The sequence below is a fragment of the Oryza brachyantha genome, chromosome 4 (assembly GCF_000231095.2).
Source record: "Oryza brachyantha chromosome 4, ObraRS2, whole genome shotgun sequence".
NCBI classification, from domain to species: domain Eukaryota; kingdom Viridiplantae; phylum Streptophyta; class Magnoliopsida; order Poales; family Poaceae; genus Oryza; species Oryza brachyantha.
In genome coordinates, this window is record NC_023166.2 from 20,798,686 (window position 1) to 20,820,080 (window position 21,395).

Here is a 21,395-nt window from a genome sequence, read left to right on the forward strand (position 1 = left end):
ATAATTTTTTAAATAAAACAAATGCTGAAACATTATGAGTAAAAGAGTCAAACGTCTTATTCTATTTTATATAAATAGAAGAAGTAATTACATTATTTTTGGTTTACCATACTACATTTGGTCAGCGTACATCATGGGAGAGCGTACATGATGAGAAACGCAGCCTGGATAAAAACAAGCAGAATTAAAAAAAAAAAGGCAACACGTATGCACGCCGACCTCACACACCATCGCCACCCACACCCACGACGCCTTTCCGATCTTGCTTTTCCTTCTCTTCCCCAAAAGCGCGCCTCCGTGGCACGAAGCGATCCTGCCTTTTTTTTCCTTCCAAAAATTCGCAGGGGAGAAAAATACGTACGAAAACCCGCGTCGTCGTCTTCCCGTCGATCCGATCCGATCAGATTCCCCCCGATCGCGCGCAGCAGCGCCCATGGCCGAGGGCGACGCCGTCTCGGCCTCCACCGCGTCGCCGCCGGAGACGCCGTCGACGCAGAAGAGGAGGCAGCGGGGGCTCGTGTCGCGGGTGTGGAAGGGCATATTCGGCGGCCGCGAGGACGTCGAGAAGCTGCTCCAGGCGCTCTCCAAGGAGGAGGAGGCCGTCCGCTCCCGCCTCCACCGCCGCGCCCGCGCCTCCCGCCAGTCCGCGCACAATGTCCTCGCCATCGCCGCCGCGCTCGAGGTCTCTCTGCGTACATTCTCCCCCCCATTCCATTCCGCTTAGCTTCCTTTATTGTAGCAGCAATTACAAATATCATGTTCGTTCGAACGAATCGATCGCGTGTTAGGTTGGGTCGATAAAATCGAGGAATTAAAAAATTCAGTTTCGTGTGGAAAACTTGATGTTACATAGCGGTGGACAGCCCATTAGGCATCAAATTATCATTTTACACAGGCTCCTAAAATAAATTATGCTGCATTTACTGCAACTTTCATGTTGCAGGAGATTATCCGATGAATTCTTATAGTTTTAGGAACACGATTTGGGGTAAAACTGCTCCTAGATCAGGATAAACTTTGTTTTTCATCACAGGATTACGATGCATTCCTATAGTTTCAGGGATACGATTTGGTGTAAGATTGCTCCTAGATCAGGATAAAGTGTGTTTTTCATCACAGGGTTGTATGTCTAAGGAAACGTTCATTTCTCCTTTTGGAACAGATTGCTGCAGTTGGGTATGCGATTATGACTACCAGATCACCGGACCTCAGCTGGCAGATGAGAGCAACCCGGGTGCTGCCCATGTTCCTGATTCCTGCTATAGCTGCTTTTATCTACTCGACTATTGCAAGTGTCTCCAAAATGCGTAAGTACACTTGCATACACTGCACTATCTTACAACATCTGTTATTTTATAGATAATGCAGCATTAGGCTCTAGCTATTTTTACCCTCGTGCTTGAAGTTAGGGAGACAAACACAATGTTGCAACGCAATAGACTATGAGACTGGCATGTTTCCTGCTTAATTCTCAAAATGTTTTGAGTTAATCATGATCACTTGCTGAATGGCTTTATGGAACAGCTGAACTGCATTTCCAACAGGTGTCTTGGTAGTATGGATTATGCCTAGTAAACTGCGTGAGCTGATTCAGCTTATTCTTTATGTCTAAACTGCAAGCTTTATCTTGCAGTTGACAACAGAGATCAACATACTCTTGAAAACCTGCGTGCTGAAAGACAGGCTAAGATTGATGAGTTGAAGGAGAGAACGAATTACTACACTACTCAGCAACTTATTCAGGTGAGGTCGTTCCCTATGTTTGACCTATTTTATGGCCAGCCAAGTGGCCAGGTGTGCTCTATTTTAATTAGTTTACATCTTTGATATGCTACTGAAACTTCGTTTTGGTGATACAGAGATATGATCTTGATCCTGCTGCAAAAGCAGCTGCAGCAACTGTTTTGGCATCTAAACTGGGTGCTGATTCTGGATTGAGAGTCTTTTTGGGAGAGGAGTCAAATAGGGATGCATCATTGAGTAAAAGTAATGATGCCCATATTGGACAAACTACTGGACTGAGGCAAAGAAAACCATCACACTTAGGCAACGGTGCTGGAAGGACCTACGCTACTGAGTCATTAGGTGGCTCGTATGCTTATGATGGTAGTGAAGAAGGTCTCACTACTCCAAATCAGAGGACTGTTGAGCACTTCAGAGGGCCAGCTGGTAACGATGGGGGATGGCTCGCACGAGCAGCTGCTCTGCTTGTAGGGGAAGATCCAACTCAGTGCTATGCGCTAATATGTGGCAATTGCCATATGCATAATGGTACGAAACTAATAGCTGTTTTCCTCATATATTCATATAGATTCTATATATTAAACCATTCACTGTTGCAGGTCTTGCCAGGAAAGAGGACTTTGCATTCATTACATATTACTGCCCTCACTGTAATGCCCTCAATGGATCACGGCAGCATGATGAGCATGAAATGGTATCCAATTCCGGTAAGGAGACTCCTATTTCTCATTACGATGGCAGCATTGGCCAAGCTGGTGCAAGCCTTGCAAACTCAGGTGCCGGCAGTCCTATTGCGAAAAACTTACCCACAGTTGAAGAACTACCTGCGGAAAGTCCTGTTGACACTCACTTACCATCTGCGGAAGAACTACCTGCAGAAAGTCCTGTGGATAACCGCTTACCAGCAGTTGAAGAATTACCTGCAGAGAGCCCTGTTTCCAGTAACCCACCTGCTAGTGAACTACCTGCAGAAGGTACTGTGAAGGCAAGTATTGATCATCCTGCCAGTTGATCTTTTCTTTTTTGTAAAGTACTATATTGTGAGTTATTGCATTTGTACTTGTTCACGGAGTTGTTTTTTTTCCCTTTACTGAATGGGTTCACGGAGGTATTATAGTTTGCTGCGCTGCTCTCTGCTCAGAAAGCGCAGAGCTTGTGTTCCAAACTTGCAATGTTTTGTGCCTGCTAGGCTGCTACGTGGCATGTAGCATACGTTGCAGATTAGTGCTCTTCACTAGTAGAACTAGCTAGGATGTTTTCGCTGTGTTTCGGGCACGGAGGCAAGGCTCATTCAGATTCAAGTCGAAGTAGCTGGGCTTGGTTGAAGGTGTGTTCTTGAATTTCGTTTCTTTTATTTTCTTTTCTCGGCTGTATATGATTGTATAGTACTATTTGAGATGCGTTGAGGGGCCATTTTCGCTTTATTTAAATAATGGACTATATTGTTTGTTGTACAGTTGCAGAAATTTATTAGTAACGACACACATCATTGGTTCCTCATCATAATAACCTGCTGACAGTTCGGAAAATGTTGCTAACACATTAATTTTCGTGATTGACTATCGAATAAGTGTGTTGGTGACTCACACCTAACTGTGTCTTGGTACCTCCGGCCTAAAATATAAACTTTTTCTTGCTATGCATCTGAACAAATAGGACGTAGGCATTAAGGCAGTGAAGGATTGGTGCAGTCATAGCAAAGCCAACGAAAAGCTCGTCGGTTTTCATGGTTTTTCAACCCTACAGCACAACCAGAAGTCAATTTTTTGGTTGGAAATTCGATAAATTTAAATGTCACACAATAGATTTATGAAGGCACCCAAAATTTGTTTAAAAACGTGATAACGACATGATATATCACGCACAGAAAATGTCAAACACGAACTTCCAACTGTGCAATAATACATCAGGTGCCCTTCAAACTCTCCAGAATGGAAACATACAAGGTGCCCTTCCGAAAAAATATATTAAAGATCAATCAGAGAGAACAAAACAGGGACAGGGGAACGCCTTCAGCCATCCAAAATATTTACAGTCACTTGCGTGTCTGGGTGTATTCGCTGGATGCCTACCAGGTACAGCAGCAGTAGCAACTCAGCTCGCTCGCATACCGTTGCCCCGCAGCTGCAGGCCTCATTTCCGGGGCTTTCAACAGGGGAGGGGGCAGGCAGGCATACAACCAGACATCACTGGAAAACAATCTCGCTGGAAGAAAGAAGCGCCGGGGCTGACTGTTCCTGGTGCTAACTCACCCGCTACATCAACTTGAAAGCCTTGCTGGTATAGGGAACTTAGGGGAGCCCCAGCCATCTTTTCTTTTTCTTCTTTTCCCCTACTTCTCGTCCTTGTTTCCGTGTATGTTTCTGTTAGCTTCGTGGTTCTTGCTTCATGTGGGAGGTGTGCGTTACTCCGTAGGAAGGAACCTTTAGAACATAGCGTCAATCATGTGGTCAAGACATTTACAGGTTCATCACCTGGTTTTTCATGCAAAAAGCAAAACGGCATATTGGCAAATGAAAAATAATTTGTGAATAAAACTTTTATATACGTGTTTTGGGTGATCTAAAAGGAAAGACTGGAAAATAAAAACTATAATGAGAGAACCACGTAATCAACTTCAAAATAAGGTTGAAAATTCAAATTTTGACTTATAAGCATAAACATGAGCGAAAAGATGAGGGCCTTTACAAGATCGTGCTGTTAACATCCAATGTACCTACCACTCATAAGAAAATGAAGCATGAGATGTTATGTAAATGTTGAAAAATACTGCATACGTATCGAATGTTCTCTTTTTTTCGAAACGAAAAAAGGCTGGACAACCAAGGGGCAACTTGGTATCGAATAATCAAGAAATGTGAGAGTTTTGAGACACGTTGAATCTCTTCTTATTCATGGATTTTGTGGTCTTACCATTCTGTCTAACTGAAGAAGTGAATTTAGATTGTCCTCATTTACATGCACTGGCAATTGGGGCATCTGACCCATGATACCAGGTGTCTCACTCATTCTGCAACACAAAAGAAGATTGAATATTACATTTCCCTATGAAACAAAATAAATACTATGAAGAACAAGAAACGTCAGTTATCTAGGCAACAGTTGCAAAATGATAAAAGATGGTACAGACTGGTGTATATTTTTAACGTCATTGCTAATACTTCAAAAATGATTGTCACATCCTGCGGCAGAACATCCTCCCTAGTACCTTCCTAATTTAGAAGGTGATAGCAAAGACCAAATAGAACAATAACATAGCTGTTTCAAAACTAAAATGTTCCTTAAAATGAGGAGTCCTTTCGCTGCCGATATTCATTTCACTCGCTAGTATTTTCAGTAGCTCATTTTGCCAATCGGCAGATATATGGCATGTCAGATCAATGGATGGCATGGCAGGGTTCAGACATGATAATACTATATGATGGAGTGAAAATTGTCCCCCTTAAAGGGGTATATTGATAACAGGACACATGGCAGGCACATAAATGATGCTTTACCTGCTTAAGATTGTTCTCAAGTTGTTGTTTATCCGGAAGAAGAGATCCGCGTTCTCCCCTGTCTGCAAGATGCTCAGGATTCAGGCATAAAATTAAAAAGAAAATGAACGTTAACCCACACTTGTCCTGCTCTTTATACTAAGGGTTAATTTTAGTACATAAAGCCCTGAGAGAGAGAAGTCCCAATTTCTATTAAGAGATTCCCATATATACTAATTGATGGCAAATGACATTATTTGTTTATTCACATGGTGCCCTGCCTTACTATAGCAATTTAAGGATAATTGCTGAGCAAGGGCAAGCTGTGACCACAAATCATGACAGCATTTTCAATAGATGAGGCGAATTTTACATATCATAATGAAATTAAGATGTTTGGCAAGCATCATATGCTCCTTGACTGGCAGTCAGTAACTTCAAAAACAGAAACTTTAGAACCAACTGAGAAGTTTATGAACAAACAAACCTTGAATGTTTCTATATTTGTGGAAATTTGGTTGAGTAAATGATTGTTTTCTTCCAGGAGATGCTGGGTTGCACTATCCACCACAGGAACTGATACATAATGGAACCATTTGAGTGTCTTTAGGAGAAATAAGACAGCATAAGATGCATGCAGTTGCGTGAGATAGCTGTAGGTAATATAATTAATGAAACTCAGGGTGTTTTAATTACATTCTGTTCCCTAAAGCTTATGCTGAAAGACAATAAAAAGATAGGCAATAGTACAAACAATATAAACAAACAGGAATGTGCAATATAGCACTCTTTTCCTTTTACTATGGCATGTATGAACCTTTTCCTTCATACCATAAACGGACACAGTTACATGATCATCAATACAGCAACCCCCATTCCTTTGCAGTTTTGGATTTTCAGCATCGGATGATACATGAGTAAACTTCTACCACGAAATAATATTAAAGCTAATAATTGCAACTTTCCAAGGTATTTGACAAAAAACAGTTTCTAAAGCGTAGGATCCATAATCCTGTAGCATAGATCGTTTAGCATGGAAAAACTGCTACTATTTCTTTTTTAGTTTTTTGTCCTAGATCTTTCCTGTATTTGCAATGGGATCTAGTTGGCACAATCTAAATTAGTATACGCACCACGTGAAGGCATCTGAAGTTTGCTTCCAAAGGATGCTTCTACTGACTAGTGACTACAAATGTAGTAAGCAGGATCAAAATCATGAGCAAATTGAGTTTGGTAGGAATTCTTGGAAAACCATCAAAATCTACTCATGTGATAAATAATACTCCCTCCGTTTCATAATGTAAGAGGTTTGACTATTTTGCTTGCAATATTTGACCATTTGTCTTGTTCAAAAAATTATGAAAATATCATTTATTTTGCTTGTGACTTACTTTATTATCAAAAGAACTTTAAGCACAACTTATCATTTTTTTATTTGTACTAAACTTTTAAATAAGACGAATGGTCAAACATTTCAAACAAAAAGTCAAACATCTTACATTATGAAACGGAGGTAGTAGTATCTAAAGAGTGCCGGCCAGCGTAATACTAAATGGTTCCAACTATGTAGGTGTGTGAACCATGTTTGTATGAGGAAAATTAAAGAGAGGGAAACACCTACTCTTAAGCAAGTTCTTTTTTTTGAACATAAGTGTTAAGTTTTGATGTTTGACTCTATTCATCACTATCTAATAAACCTAAAGTTCTCGTAATTTTAGAACACACCATGGGACAAATGTTAAACTTGTGGTACACAATTTTAGAAATATAGAAGTTATCGCTGAGGTCCTACCTTCCTTAGGAACCTGACATTGTTGATTTGTATGTTGCATTGAGATTGAGAAAGGGGTCAGAGTGTTTGCAGGTGCTAGGTGAAAATTAGCCATGGAGGCAGATGCAACCATCTTGTCCTGGATTGGCTGCTGAGGAATTAACCAGAAAAGAAAATCACTGATACAAGCAAAAGAATCGAGGAAAACTTAACAAGTTACAAGTCACACCATCCTATGAAAATGGTGTTTTAAATGATTTACTCACAAACAGAAAACTACCTTCATGTCTCTTATCTTTTTCCCTGTAAAAAATCCATCAGGCTTCTTCCTTCTATCTTTACCCTGTAACAGCAAAAGCATGTGAGCAGAACATAGTGCATGCACTGCTATACGAATGCAAGCCAGTAAACAGAACTTGTTGGAGGAGCAATGTAAGAAACAAAACGATGAATGCACCAACAACACCAAGCATCATGGCGTATATGTTGGAAATTTAGGGAACGCACAAAAGCTTCATGCATTTTGGTATTAAGGGTACTAAACAGTCTATTTCCAGAGTGAAACCACGGTAAACATCTATGTAAGGAGAGTAAACAAACAAACAAAGTGTCTATGTCAGCCAGGACATGCCATTATTATGCCCTTAAATGTTATGTATATTTGATAAGTCTGTTGGAATTGACCGTTTAATAGAACTTTAAAAGATGTATACTCCAAGTTATTATGTATATTATGCCCTTAAATGTAATTGGCAGATAGTTAAGTTTGATTTTTATCACCAGTCACAAAAGGGGATAAATATTTTAAAAGAGAAAAAATGTATTTGGCAGATAGTTAAGTGAGGTTTTTATCACATCAGTCACAAAAGGGAATAAAGATTTTAAAAAAGAAAATTAAATGTGTGAAATGCTTGAGCGCCTCTATCAAACAATAAAAAGATGATGTGGTGAGGGTTCTTGGTGGTGTACATCTGACTTAAGTTTGAAGCTTTTCCACACAATTTGCAGAACATGACCATAATCAACATTATTAATAAGGAAGCACAAAAGATACTGTGGCATTTGAAACGAGTAACTTAACTGTAGCCCACCAACACCGTAATGCAACATCCCTGATAGTCCTCTTGGGTAGCATAGCTGCTATTTTTATGTACTTCATGATATTAGGTTCACGGGCATATCTGCCAGTAAGATTGAAGAAATAATTAGGAACTGAAAAAAAATGGACGGCTCCCCAGATAAGATTGACAAACCGGATAGTTACTTTATTAATCAGCTATATGCAAACATATAGTCAATAGGGCACTCAAGTGCGGCTACCAAAGACATTTTATGGTTATGCTGGCATCTGGCCCGGTGAAAAAGACGTTCTATGGTTAAGAAGAACGGTTCTACAAGTACGCTGAATAATTTACAAAAGTGCTGTAGAACATTCATTGATATTTCTCTAAACTCAAAAGGTAAAAGATTCAGTTGAATGAATCCAGCTCTAGATTTCCTGTTCCGGATTGATCCTCCATTAACATCAAAGGGCAGAAAAAACAGCTTATCGCACAACCAAATTTTATGAGACACAACCGCACAAGAAATCAAGCACAACCAAGAGCAGCAATTCTGAGAGCAAAAGGGGGACAGGATATAATACCTCACTAGCCCTTCCTTCAGTGTGTTCAGCTCAAGTTCACTCCAATCTGAAGGTGAACCTGTGACAAACTTATACTTGGGCGCCACCGTGCTATGGAACACATCCCCCGACGAGCTCCTCGACGGGCCAACCACCGATGCGTTGCTCAGCACGCCGGTGTTCGGGGAGAGGAAAAGCCCAGCGCTGCTACTGGTCCCGCTCATGCCCCTCGGGGCCATCACCATGCCGCCCGCAGCGCCGGCGCCACTGCCCAAGTCGCTGCTAGTAGATTGGAAAGAGAGCATGTGATGGTTGTACATGGAGGCCGTGATTCCCTGGTGGAATCCCATGCTGGAATCGGCGGCCATCCCACAGAACCAGCTAAAATTCTCGATCTAATCCTCCATAAACATGCGCCCCAAATCCTCCAGGAATCCGAGGCGCTCAATTTGGATCAAACCTGCACGAATCGAGCCAAGGAGAAAAAAAAAACATCACACAATTGAACCGAGACGAGCAACTGACAGTGAATGACTTTTTCTCAGCAGAACGATCGAAAAGCTCGACGAATCCCACGAACTCCAGCACGAACACCAAGGGAATTCCTCCTCGAGAGTCGTGCACGCGGCGTCACTCAGCTCCAGCCCGCGGAAGCTTCGCATTCCCGACTCCCGAGGAGGATCCGATCGAGGTCCTTGGGGGACGACGACCAGGCGACCCCACCCCACCACACCACACCACAACCACGACCAAGCCACTACAACCACCACCGCAAGCACAGCAACCACCACCCACACAACTGCAAAATCCCCCCCAAATCCATACCGGCACCCGCGGAATCGGAACCCCCAGCGTCTCACCTGCCACCGTCGCCGGGGAAGGATCGTCCCCCTCGCCGCCTCCCCCCCACGCAATGGTGGGGAACACCCCCAGCTCCAACTCCAAGCCGCACCGCCCGCAGCCACCGCCACCGCCCACAAACCAAAATCCTCAAATCCAAACCCAAATCCAGCCGCTCCCAATTCGAATTCGAATTCCAGCTCCACACCCCCCTCACCAGGTCGAGGGGATTAAGCGCGATTCAGGAGACGCGGAATCGAATGGGATGCTCGCGCTCGCCGCCTCTATACATATACTAGACTAGATCCCAACCCAACCCAACCCAACTCAACGCAGCCGAACACAAGAATAATCCTCTCTCTCTTTTTTTTTTCTATTTTTTTACGGCCCGTTTGATCTAAACAAATCGCATCGAGTTTTGGTTCCAAGTCTTTGTACTGAAACGGGGCTACGAGTAGCCCCCCTACCCTCTAGGCTTCACGCCCATACCCTTCGTTTTCTCGAGAACCCTTTCCCCCACCTTTGCCCCTCGAGTTGGTGGTAAATTACGGTGGCCTGCCATTTTGGCGGGCAAAGTGTCGGCCTACGAAACGGATCGGGCGAGGCGGGGGCCGCATCTCGGCCGTCGGTGGATGGACGGCCGGATGCGGCGGGTGAGTTTTGGGATGGACGGCCCGCATGCGTTTGGGGTTTGAAACCGGGCCGGATGGGCCGCCTCGGCACGTGGTCCCGACGGGAATCTCCGAATCTGGCTGTCTTTCGTGGAATCACGAATGGGAACTGTAGCGACGGGTGTATATTGCTAGGCGTACCAAGGTTCCTCACCTGAATAGCATTGATAGGATCACTTACAGGTGGGCCCAGCAGGAGGTTTCATGAGATATGTCCCACTTGTCAGTGAGGGGGAGGCTTTCAGGAGCGAAGAAATGTATACACTGAAATGTGGTGGGTTTTGTTGCTTTAGACGGTCACAGATTAGTGCTAGCCGGTCATAATGGTTTTATGCTACTTTGAAAACAGTGAAAATGCTACTCTCAACGAAAAGAACAGATGTTGTCAAAAGAAAGGTAGAAAATATCGCATTGACCATAAGAGATATAATAAACTTTCGTGTTACAATAGAATTTATCCATCCACCACCATAATTAAAAGATAACTTTTCTATCGAATCTTCGCAACTCCAATATAAAAAGGCAAAACACTAATTAATAACGGTCTCTTAAAGTATTGATTTATGGACCGTAAATTTCTTATTACAAAAGTCTTATAACAAACTTTAACTAAAAATATATTAATGGAGACAGAGTTGCTAAAAATATATTGATGAAAAAATAGTGAATAAAAGACAATATGATTATTTATATTTACGTCAATCAAAGGCACATAGGCTAAAACTAAAAGTCAAGGGGTTCATTATTTGGTTTTTTTCACGGAATAAGGAAAGCGATAAATTTACACAAAAAAACAATTTGTTAATACAAATTTTATATATATGTGTTCTTAGCGATTTGAAGCAAATGATGAAAATAAACTATGATAAAAAACTTCTTTAAATTTAAGATTTAAATTTTAAATTTTGGCTTATAAGCAAAGCCAAAAGATGAGGCAAAAGAGATAAAAAAGACTACTTTAACTTTCATTAATTATTCATATTGGTTGAAGGGAACAACGGTTATGGAGTTAAGGATTATTTGAATATTTCATCACTGCAAAAATTTAAATTTAAACCTTAAATTTAGTGTTGATATGGTGGTTTCTTTATTGTAGTTTATTTTTTAGCTTTGAATTTTAGATTTGTTACGAACACGCATATGAATTTTTGTTTGTAAATTATTTTTTATTTATAAATATGTTGTTTCACCTTTTCTTTTAATATGCCAAAGATCAGCGTTGGAATATAAAAACTCCTCATTTCTTACTGTTTACTCTTTCTAGAAAACTTGAGGGGTGGCTAATTTTAAGACGAAAAGTGGAATATAAAAAATAGCAGAGTGCATATCGTCTTTGTTCCAATTTAACTGTATTTGTGGATTTTTTATCCAACATTTAATCGTTCGTTTTAATTGAAAGGTTTATTGCTCCCTCTGTTTCACAATGTAAGACTTTATAATCTTGGCTAAATTCATATGGATGCTAATGAATCTAAACATGTATATAAATTATATACATTCATCAATCGATAAATTTAGACAAAACTAAAAAGTCTTACAATATGAAACAGAGTCAGACGTACATAAATTACTATTTATATTTAATCATCTAATAATATTATTAATATATTATAAAACCTTTTAAAATAAGACGAACCATTAACCGTCTAATATAAACAGTAAGAAATGGACCTGTGGCAGTACTCGACAACTAAACCCGACCTCAAACCATCCATGACACACAGGGCCCACAAGGATTCCAATCCATGCAGTAAAATCGAAGCAGATGGGCTGAATCGGTAGAGTAGCAGTAGAGGCAGTAGCATACTGTAGCGGCGACTCCTACAGCATGGGGCACGCGCACGTGCGACGCCCCTACTCGCTCGCTTGCTTTCGGTGAGGGCCACCAGCCCCCAGCCAATCCAGACGCGCAACGTTTCGCCCCCTCATTGGCTCCCCGCGGCGGCACGGACTCTCATGCTGGTCGCAGGGAGCAAACGCTGCACGGACACCACAAGTTCCACAAAGATGCGTTTGTCGAGGGTTTTTCGGTTTTGAAGGATTTTTAAACGAATAATGAAATAATTGAACCCTTTTCTATAAGGGCTTCTTCGGATCACAGGGATTTTACAGGAATTTTAGAAGAAACAGTTTAATTCCTCCAAAATTCCTGTAAAATTCCTACAGACCGAAGAAGGCCTAAAATTCCTGTAAAATCCTGTCATCAGAAAAAGCCCTAGGTATTTGAGCCAACCTCCAACCGAATTGGGAAAGTCACGCGTGTGGTGAATTGTTCCATGGCAGTGTCCGCTCTCCATGCCCTTAAGACGCCTTTCATGCATGGTGCTTTTTGGAAAAAGTTCAGCGATGTGACTAAAATAAATCTATGACAAACACTGGTTATATAGTTCTAACATTTAATAGAATACATGTTTTATTTAAGTTATTATCTGAATCTGGTGTTAAATTTTAGTATTTTTATCGGTGTGATAGTGCTTGGTCAACAAACTCTATGACTATTTTATCAGGGTGCTCTCATAGATGTGAGAATTATACACTAGATACTTTTTTCCCCTCTTTTTACTTAATACCATTGACCTTTAGATATATATTTGACATTTAGCCTTATTTTAAAAAAATATAAAATATGCAAAATTATAAGTCACAATTAGCGTTGCTATAGTAACTAATCAAGTCATAATAAAATAAACAAAAACTATATATTTTTTAAATAAGACAAAAGGTCAAACATGGATATAAAAGTTGGTAATGTCAAATAAAAAACAAATAAAAAACGGAGAGATTATTATAAAAGCACGATGGCGTGTTTGTGGTTGTTTCCAGTGTTTTTATGTTTGTCTTAGGATATTACATGTCTTCAAATGATTGGACATGAATTCATATCGTCTTCCTATATAAGATACCGGTGATCAATTTGGTGGTTAATTTATCGTGTGCTTTTTATTTATTTGAGCTTGATATTTTTTTTCTACAAAAGGTGGATTCCCTATAGGCGCATTTTGGAATTTGTGCATGTGGTTTGCATCTACACACCTCTCACCCCCTGCCCGACACGTTTCAGAATCATCTTATACGAAACCCATTGACCATAATTGAATATACAGTCATTTTATTGCGAGGTCACCCAGAAAAAACTTGTGATTGACTACATTATTTATCGTACACGATATGCATGCCAAATAAAATTTAATAATACACAAGTTGATCAATTCAAACCTATAGCTAAAACTAACAACTACAAAAAAAAAAACTCTCTACGCGTGGCCGTGATCATCACGAGCCCAGAGAGCTTGCTTGCATGGTCGTATTGATGACGAGAGGATGTCACGTAGCTAGCGTACTAGCGAAGCAAAAACAAAAAATATATATGGAAAATAATAAGTTTCAGAGGAGAAAATAAAATAGAAAAGGAAGAAGGTTTGTGGGGGCAAAGCAAATGAATGACAAGCGAGGGCGACACAAAATTCCCCTGTGGGGAACACCACACGCACGCCGGGACCCATCGCCCGTACTTTTGAACGGACCAAAGAAAAAAAGTGGGGAAAAGGTGTAGAGGAAAGAAACTTGGGGAAGCGATCAACGAGGAGGGGAAAAATTGCGTCTGTATAAAAGCTTCTCTTATTTCTACTCCTTCCGTTTCACATAACTCTTGTCTAAATTTATATGCTAATTAATCTAGACATATATAAAATTTATATAAATTCGTCGATTGATAAATTTAGACAAACCTAGAAAGTCTTACATTATAAAACGGAGAAAGTACATATGTTCTAAAATATAACCATTTTTAATTTATTTAGTGTAGATTAAAAAGATACCAAAAGATATTTTAAGTTATCTTAGTATTTATTGTTTGAATTTTAAATTTATTAGATTCTTTTTATAAGCATGTGATTGGTTCTGAAATCAGTAAGATGATTAAAATCATGAGAATGCTTAGTGTCTATTTGTTTTAGAGGAAGAAACAAATGATTCGTTTCTTTAAAAATCATTTTATTTTTTTAAGTTTAAACTAGATAATACTCTTTAATTATTCACTAATAAATCTTTTGGTTCTACGTGATCATTTTCTTCATCATCTTCAGCTCCCTCTAAAACACACATTTAATATGCATTATGCATATCGGTGAAGTGCAGTAGTGGCTGCATGGCTTGATGCTGGGTGTCCCAAGCCTTGTGGAAAAGGACCAAATCTGAAATCCCACTCCCCCGCGATCTACCAAAGTGGAGCATCTAATCTTTTCTCAACCTTTGTGTTATTCTTTTTCTTGCCTTGATTCCATATGCACATTTTGGAGTGATCGCATTGGTATCTTTAATTTGTTTCTGATGAAAACAGTCATTATTTCAAGACACTTTGATTAGATAAGCAAGGCTTTTCCCCTGATGGTCTTGGTACATCCATAATATTTTTTAAATTTATGAATTCAACTTCAATGGAACAACGCCGTTAGAAATTTTAAAATAAACTCTATAATAAAAATAATATTATTTTATAGTATTATTTCCAAAACCGTAACGACTATCAGGATTTTGCAAAATACTTTTAATTAGTCATTTGCTATTGCTTACCTACAGTGGTGAGTGTTCCGATGTGAAGTTGGAGAGAGCACTAGCAGGATGGGAAATGGAACTTGTTCTTGTCCGCGTGCGTTTGATGTCACTGTAGTACGTGACTCGAAGAAGCCGGGTACGTGGTGACAATTTGGTTAATTAAACGCGGGCCCGTTTCTTCTTTCGGCATCACACGCCAACATTGCCTGCAACTTGCAACCTTCCCTCCCTGACATTGATCGCATTTCTGCATCATCATATCGCTCGCATCGCATGCCGTTGACGCAACTGCCCGGACACCCCCCGTACGCCCCGGTGTCACCATTCTGCTGGGTTTCCTTTTCCTTTTCCTTTTTATTTTCCTTATGGTACTTTCTTCGTCCAAATATATATAGTATACTATCCTCTTTATTGTATATTATATTTTTGTTTGATTCATCTAAATTCATTCAATATTCATATATCAATATATATATTTTATATATATGTCTATATTTATTAGCACATATATAAATATAGGTAAAAGCAGAAAGTCTTATATATTATATTTTAAAAAAAATTATCTAAATTTATTTATATATCAATATATATGTTTTGTATATATGTATATGTATTTAGTGGAGGGGTGCAGCAGCAGCAGCAGCAGCAGACACATCTCCCGTTTTGACAGCGCCCAACAAATTAATTTCATCTATACTAAAAAATTATTGGTGGTAGTAACTGCTAGTGACAATAGCATGATCATGACATGACTTAGCTAAATTAATCTACAATGTCTTAAAGCCTAATCCACTTCATACGGTCTGACTGGTCTGAGATGCTACGGCTAATAAGTCATAGATATACCAACAGGGCAATTAAGATAACCTCTTTTTTGTTAAAAAAAATTCTTATGTAACTACTGCCTCCTTGTAAAATACACCAGCAACTATTGGTTATAAATATGGATAGATAACAGAAATGTTTATATTTGACTATTTCCCTCTCAGAATATAAGGATTTCTCAACTGTTAAGCGTATATTAAGGTTAAAGATTACGGTTAAGGAAAATATTATGATATATATTAATAAATGAGGGATGAATGAGGATGGAGGGGGTACGGGGGTAAACTGAAAAAAAGTTAAATGAGAAATGAATGATGGGATTATTAATATTGTAAATAGTGCCATAAACTATCAAGTTCTGTACCAGATTTAAATCTTTATAACGCTTACATTTTTGAACGGATGGAGCGGGAAGGATGGAGGATATTATATATCTGTGGTACTGAAACGAAAAAAAATAACACCTTGATCTCAACTTTAGAATTATTTTTCAAACATAAATTTTATCAATCAATGATAAGCCAAGCTAATAAGTACACCATGGAAAACATAACTTGTATGCACATAATCTTACGTGGTGCTTAAATTGAGAAAATTTTTGGAAGAAGCGTCACGTCAAATGTTTGACCGAATGTCGGAAGGGGTTTTCGGACACGAATGAAAAAACGAATTTAATAGCTAGCCTGGAAACCGCGAGACGAATCTTTTGAGCCTAGTTAATCCGTCATTAGCACATGTTGGTTACTGTAGCACTTATGGCTAATCATGGAGTAATTAGGCTCAAAAGATTCGTCTCAAGATTTTTTCCATAACTGTGTAATTATTTTTTTGGTTTATCTATGTTTAATGTTTTATTTAGGTGTCCAAAAATTCGATGTGATGTTTTTGAAAAAAAAATTTAGAAACTTCTTTAGATAAATTTCCAGACGACCGAGGTGCGAAGTGTAACACACTGATTGGCTCGTCGATTTCACTGCGTCATCAGAGAAAACTAAGGGTGGCCGCCGTTTTTCTACCGAATTCCACCTGGGTTCGAACGAATGGAACTCGGCCGTCGATATCCACGAGCAATTTTGTGCATGCAGATCGATGGATGGATTGATCAAGTCATCAAGTGGCAGTGTCAGGGGCACTCGACACCACATACGTCACTGGGAGCACTTTCTCCTTCCTTTCTGTGGCATATGCACATCACTGTGCCAGAAAGTTTGTACATATGTACTCCGGACAAGGGGAATACTTTTGCTTGTGTGGCTCACAGTGTTCTCCGTGCGTGTCCTCGGTTGGCTATGGGAAATCGATCGCCTTTAGACAGGGTTCTTTTTAACCTGAAATGTGGACGAACGCTGATGGATGATCCACTTATTTCTATGAACAACTTTTTTAGGGGAATATGAACAAACTACTAAATGTCATATCCAGCGGCGAAACCAAAATAAAAATTATCAGAGGTCTAATACATATTAATTATCTAATTTTTATACTTATACACTAATTAATATGATATAGTTTAGTAGGAATCGAATAATTTACCCGGGGTCCGAGGACCCCGGGAGGATGACTATAGGTTCACCCTTGGTCGTATCAAAGAGTTGACGAGTAGCTTGAAAAGTTTTGTATAAGCAATATTGACGAAGAAATTATTTGAGAAACCATAATTTCATAAGCGCCCTATGAACAAATCGGTCGATAATCTTGGGTTACAAACTACTACAAAGAACAAGATTGATAAGACTAGGGGTATACGGACCTCGTCTTTTGCTTTCGCTTATGCTTGTAAGTCAAAATTTCAAATTTCAACCTTAAATATTGAGGTTGATTTTAGTGTCTTTTCATCATAGTTTAGTGGCTCTTCGAAACACAAGAATATTACATGACTTTTAGAGGAAACAGTACAGTTCCTCCAATTTTCCGTTGAAAATCCTCCAAAATGAAGAGTCCCTTATTTTTGAATTTTACTTTTAGATCGTTAAAACGTATATACAAAATTTTTATTCATAAAATTTTGATACGCTTATACTCTTAAGATTGTTAGATTTTTTGTTACCGCTAAATTACAAAAAAAGTTTAAAGATAAGACTTTATATAGATAGCATAATACTATTGTAAGTACCCTGTATAAGTTTTTTTCTAGATTTTTGGGTTGTATTGAATAGTTTGTGTATATGTCCTGTGCACCCTAATATTATATGAAAAGGATATAATTCCGTTAAAAATATAGGTACAAAAGTGTTACCATAGAATTATTTTTTGTTCATCAGTCAAGTGTCCTTGGCTCATAAGCCAGAACAGCACAACCCAACAAAGGCTCCTTCCAAACGGGCCCCAAGCTACCCTCCAGTAGTCCAGTTCCTCTCACTTTTTGTAAAGAAGCCAGTGGTAGCTACCATCTTTTAATTTCTTCCGGTGGCTTAACAATCACAGTTTTCCCTAACAACTCCTTAAAAGAACAGTCTCACAGTTCATTAAAAAACAGCTGCCCGTACGCTACCAAGTGACAGTAGTAGTAGAATACGGTGTATGGGCAGGAACAGCAAGCAGACAAAACGCAAGAGAGCAAAACAAGACGAGACGTTGCCGTCGCATGCTATGCTAAGGCTTGATCATTGCAGAACCGGAAGGGTAATTAACAACAATTTTAGCGTCAGCTTTTCTTGTGGTGAGTATGTATGTCCACACACTGTGATAGTGATGTGCCATTTGGTTATCTTCTCAAATCACATGCTTCCCCTTGTTAATTTAATTGCAATAGGAGTTTCTAATCTCAGAGTCTCAGCCAATGGTTAGAGCCGGCCCTGGATAAGTACGGCCTGGAGAGTGTATTATTTATATGTTGTCAAAGTTCAGAATGTCCCAAGCTGGGTTTGGAGAGAAAAAAATGCAATTTTTATTTGTTTCCTCTGAATAAACTATAAGAAATCTCCTTGACTAGCTAGTGGTTACATGAAGGCCAGCACGACACGACTGAACAGGACTTGTACTTTCAGCAAGATGCTAGGTGATTACTGGGCAAACGACAATGCATGCATCTTGGTTACCTCTAAAGCAACAACACCCCAATTAAACATTTGGGAGATTTATATTAGTGTTTTGATGAACTGGTTTGAGCTGCCAACTACGTGATCCAACGGACGGCCAGGACCACCTCTCACTTGCTATAAAAATTCGCATTGCAAATGGCACGCATATTGAAAGTTGGAAAGCTTAGTAATAGTATAGTATTCATGCTAGCTTGAAACCTAAAAATCCTTACATGAAACTTTGCAGGTTAGAGAGGAGAAATTAAATCTAGTTTTCCTGTAACAAATACATTGGTTTTGAGATTTACTAACATCAAGGAGGCCACCTTTTTGTTTTTTCCCCGAAAAGGTGAAACAACATATCTAAAACGAAAAACAATATGAATAAAATTTTTTATATGTGTTTCAGTGATCTAAAAGCAAAGCTGAAAAATAAAGTACAACTGTAAAACACCAAAAGCAACTCTAAATTTAGGTTAAAAATTTAAATATTGGCCTCTGTAAGGCGTTAACGAAAAGACGTGGGTTGAAATTTTATATGCGGGTCTATCAACTCCTACGAGTATTAGAACAAAGATTGTCAATCGATCTGGTGTGGAGTCGTCTGTGCCATGCACAAATCCTGCTTGGCACAAATGTCACACACACCTGGGCTTTCAGTAGGTGTTTTCATGTAAAAGAAAAAAAGTATATCTTAATAGGAAAAAGAATAATAATTAACAAGTCGTTTGGTGTTGTGAAATTTAATTTGTGGGTGATGATTGGAACTATATCTAATTAATATTTACTTTCTTAGAAAATTCCATGGCTATTTGCACACTGTTTGGCAGGTCAGGGACATGCATGCATGCTGCCTTAGGTGCTTTCTGGCGCACCAGAAATGTGCCTCATGAACACATAATATATTCGCAGGGAAAGAGTTGAACAGAGAGTATGTTGTAGGTATACTTAAGAGAAAGGGACGTGACTCCACCTAATCCATCCATTGTTGCAACCGCGCATGACGTTAGAGGCATTAACACTCTTGCTCTAGCACCAGTACGTAGCACAAAAGCAACCCCCATTAATTAATCGATTGATTGATTAATTAACTAACGCCTCAAATATAAATTGTTGCCTCTGATTAATAACTAATGCCTCAAATATAAATTGTTGCCTCTGATTAAAAATATAAGTTGGTCTATATTTACACATAAGAATTATGAAAAGAAATGCTTACATTTATACTTGAGAGGATGACTGTTTTGGGGGAAGAAAGACAATCAAGTTGTTTAAGGGCAAACAGACTTACAAAAGATCTTTAAAAAAACTAGTAGAATTACATTGAAACCTATTAAGAGCGTTAATACGATTTACATTAAAACTGAAGGATCTCAGTAGGGTTCCTTTATAAGCCAAAATTTTAATTATAAAGTTAATTTTATGATTTTTTATCGTAGTTTATTTTACAATATTTATTTTTTAATTGTTGTAGACATGTGTGTGTATATATATAACCTATACATATAATTTGTTATTTTCATTGTTAATAAGTGTTTCAATTTTCTTCAAATAAGCTAGACGATAGGACCAAGGAGTCATTGCATTAGATGATGGCGCGGAAACGGGAAATTTTTAAAGCCAAGTCAATGCTGGTTACTTTGAGTGTTTGCTAAAATAATCTATTTTTAACAACACAATTCCATTGTGAACTTACATTTTGGAACAAAAATAAAATAAATCCGGCAAAAATATCTCAGACACTGAATAAACAAGGCCAAAGTGGCAGGAGGAAGAGGAAATAGAGTAATGGAAAGGAGCCGAGAGAAAAGCGAGCGATCCAGATAGTTGCTGGACAGCATCATCAGGGCCCGGCTTTATCATCACCCGTTAATCATTTCGAGTTTAAGGTTGACTCACTGCTAGCTAATACTCCTATCTCATAGCTCGCTACTGCTACTGATATGATACTGTGCTAATCCTAAAGTAATCTGCACGCAAACGCAGCAATGGCCATGGCCATTGCCTCCTCCACCACATGCATCACGGCCCTCTCATTGGCCAGCTCCCCGAGATGTGAGCTGCTATCATACACTGCACTTCACTAATTCATCGAGGTGGTGTTTAGTTTGCAAAAAAATTTTAAAAAACATCACATCAAGTTTTCAAATACATATTTGAAGTATTAAACGTAGTCTAATTATAAAATAAATTTTAGATTCCGGTTGGAAACCGCGAGACGAATTTTTTTAGCCTAATTAATCCATCATTAGCACATGTTGGTTACTTTAGCACTTATGGCTAATCATTTTCTAATTAGGCTCAAAAGATTCGTCTCAAGATTTCTTATGTAACTGTGCGATTAGTTTTTTAGTTTATCTATGTTTAATGTTTTATTTAGATATCCAAAGATTTGATGTGATGTTTTTAGAAAGAAAAATTGGGAACTAGGCCTCACTCCAACCCCGTGATCATTGGAGATGCATGCCACCCTAGCAGCCTCTCTTTTTTTTCTTTTTGTTTCCTATAACACTGTGTGCCAGTTCTTTTTTCTGGGGATCTCAACTAAATATAACCGCATATTTTGGATTGTAAAAATTGTCTTGCTATCAGATATGATTTTCGCATAGTTTATAATAGAGAGATTATATAAAAAAAAGTTGTAGCGAATGATATATATATATATATATATATATATATATATATATATATATATATATGTGTGTGTGTGTGTGTGTGTGTGTGTGTGTTTTTATGGTCTAACCAAATGAGCATTTATGTATTTCTATGTTATACTATCTAAGTTTTTCACTTCTATTTATATCAAAATCCATTTGATCCTATTCTACATTTGTCAGTTGTTTTAAGGGGTCTAAGGGGTCTAGGGCCACG

The 21,395-nt window shown here is 38.8% G+C and overlaps 2 protein-coding genes across 4 annotated transcripts; one reads left to right on the plus strand and one right to left on the minus strand.

Annotated features, from left to right (window-relative positions):
• The first annotated feature begins 244 nt into the window (after positions 1 to 244).
• LOC102713899 (uncharacterized protein At2g24330-like) lies at positions 245 to 2,822 on the plus strand. The gene is made up of 5 exons (XM_006652948.3): positions 245 to 682; positions 1,163 to 1,307; positions 1,634 to 1,743; positions 1,860 to 2,271; positions 2,343 to 2,822. Exons 1-5 carry the CDS (start codon positions 434 to 436, stop codon positions 2,753 to 2,755), a joined length of 1,329 nt encoding a protein of 442 aa, XP_006653011.1. The 5' UTR covers positions 245 to 433; the 3' UTR covers positions 2,756 to 2,822.
• Positions 2,823 to 3,568: 746 nt separating this feature from the next.
• Positions 3,569 to 9,938, minus strand: LOC102714176. Of its 3 annotated transcripts, none has more exons than XM_015836781.2 (9): positions 9,475 to 9,938; positions 8,636 to 9,074; positions 8,072 to 8,171; positions 7,271 to 7,333; positions 7,012 to 7,141; positions 5,707 to 5,795; positions 5,241 to 5,302; positions 4,657 to 4,753; positions 3,569 to 4,217 (listed from the first exon to the last, which is right to left on the minus strand). In XM_015836781.2, the coding sequence occupies exons 2-9, from the start codon at positions 8,980 to 8,982 to the stop codon at positions 4,203 to 4,205; spliced, it is 903 nt and encodes a 300-aa protein (XP_015692267.1). In that variant the 5' UTR covers positions 8,983 to 9,074; positions 9,475 to 9,938; the 3' UTR covers positions 3,569 to 4,202. The 3 variants fall into 3 exon arrangements, with proteins under 3 accessions (XP_015692267.1, XP_006653013.1, XP_015692266.1); XM_006652950.3 differs by having other exon boundaries at positions 3,569 to 4,166; positions 7,012 to 7,138; positions 9,475 to 9,933; XM_015836780.2 differs by having other exon boundaries at positions 3,569 to 4,166; positions 9,475 to 9,932.
• Between the last annotated feature and the right edge of the window lie 11,457 nt (positions 9,939 to 21,395).

What these genes read in the sequence shown, in the direction of transcription:
- LOC102713899 (XM_006652948.3), top strand. Translation starts at nt 434, where the DNA reads ATGGCCGAGGGCGACGCCGTCTCGGCCTCCACCGCGTCGCCGCCGGAG. An exon ending in CCATCGCCGCCGCGCTCGAG is followed by an intron (nt 683 to 1,162) that starts GTCTCTCTGCGT and finishes CTTTTGGAACAG; the next exon opens with ATTGCTGCAGTTGGGTATGC. An exon ending in CAATTGCCATATGCATAATG is followed by an intron (nt 2,272 to 2,342) that starts GTACGAAACTAA and finishes TCACTGTTGCAG; the next exon opens with GTCTTGCCAGGAAAGAGGAC.
- LOC102714176 (XM_015836780.2), bottom strand. Translation starts at nt 8,982, where the DNA reads ATGGCCGCCGATTCCAGCATGGGATTCCACCAGGGAATCACGGCCTCC. An exon ending in ATGTCAGGTTCCTAAGGAAG is followed by an intron (nt 5,796 to 7,011) that starts GTAGGACCTCAG and finishes ATTATGTATCAG; the next exon opens with TTCCTGTGGTGGATAGTGCA. An exon ending in CAAATATAGAAACATTCAAG is followed by an intron (nt 5,303 to 5,706) that starts GTTTGTTTGTTC and finishes AGCATCTTGCAG; the next exon opens with ACAGGGGAGAACGCGGATCT.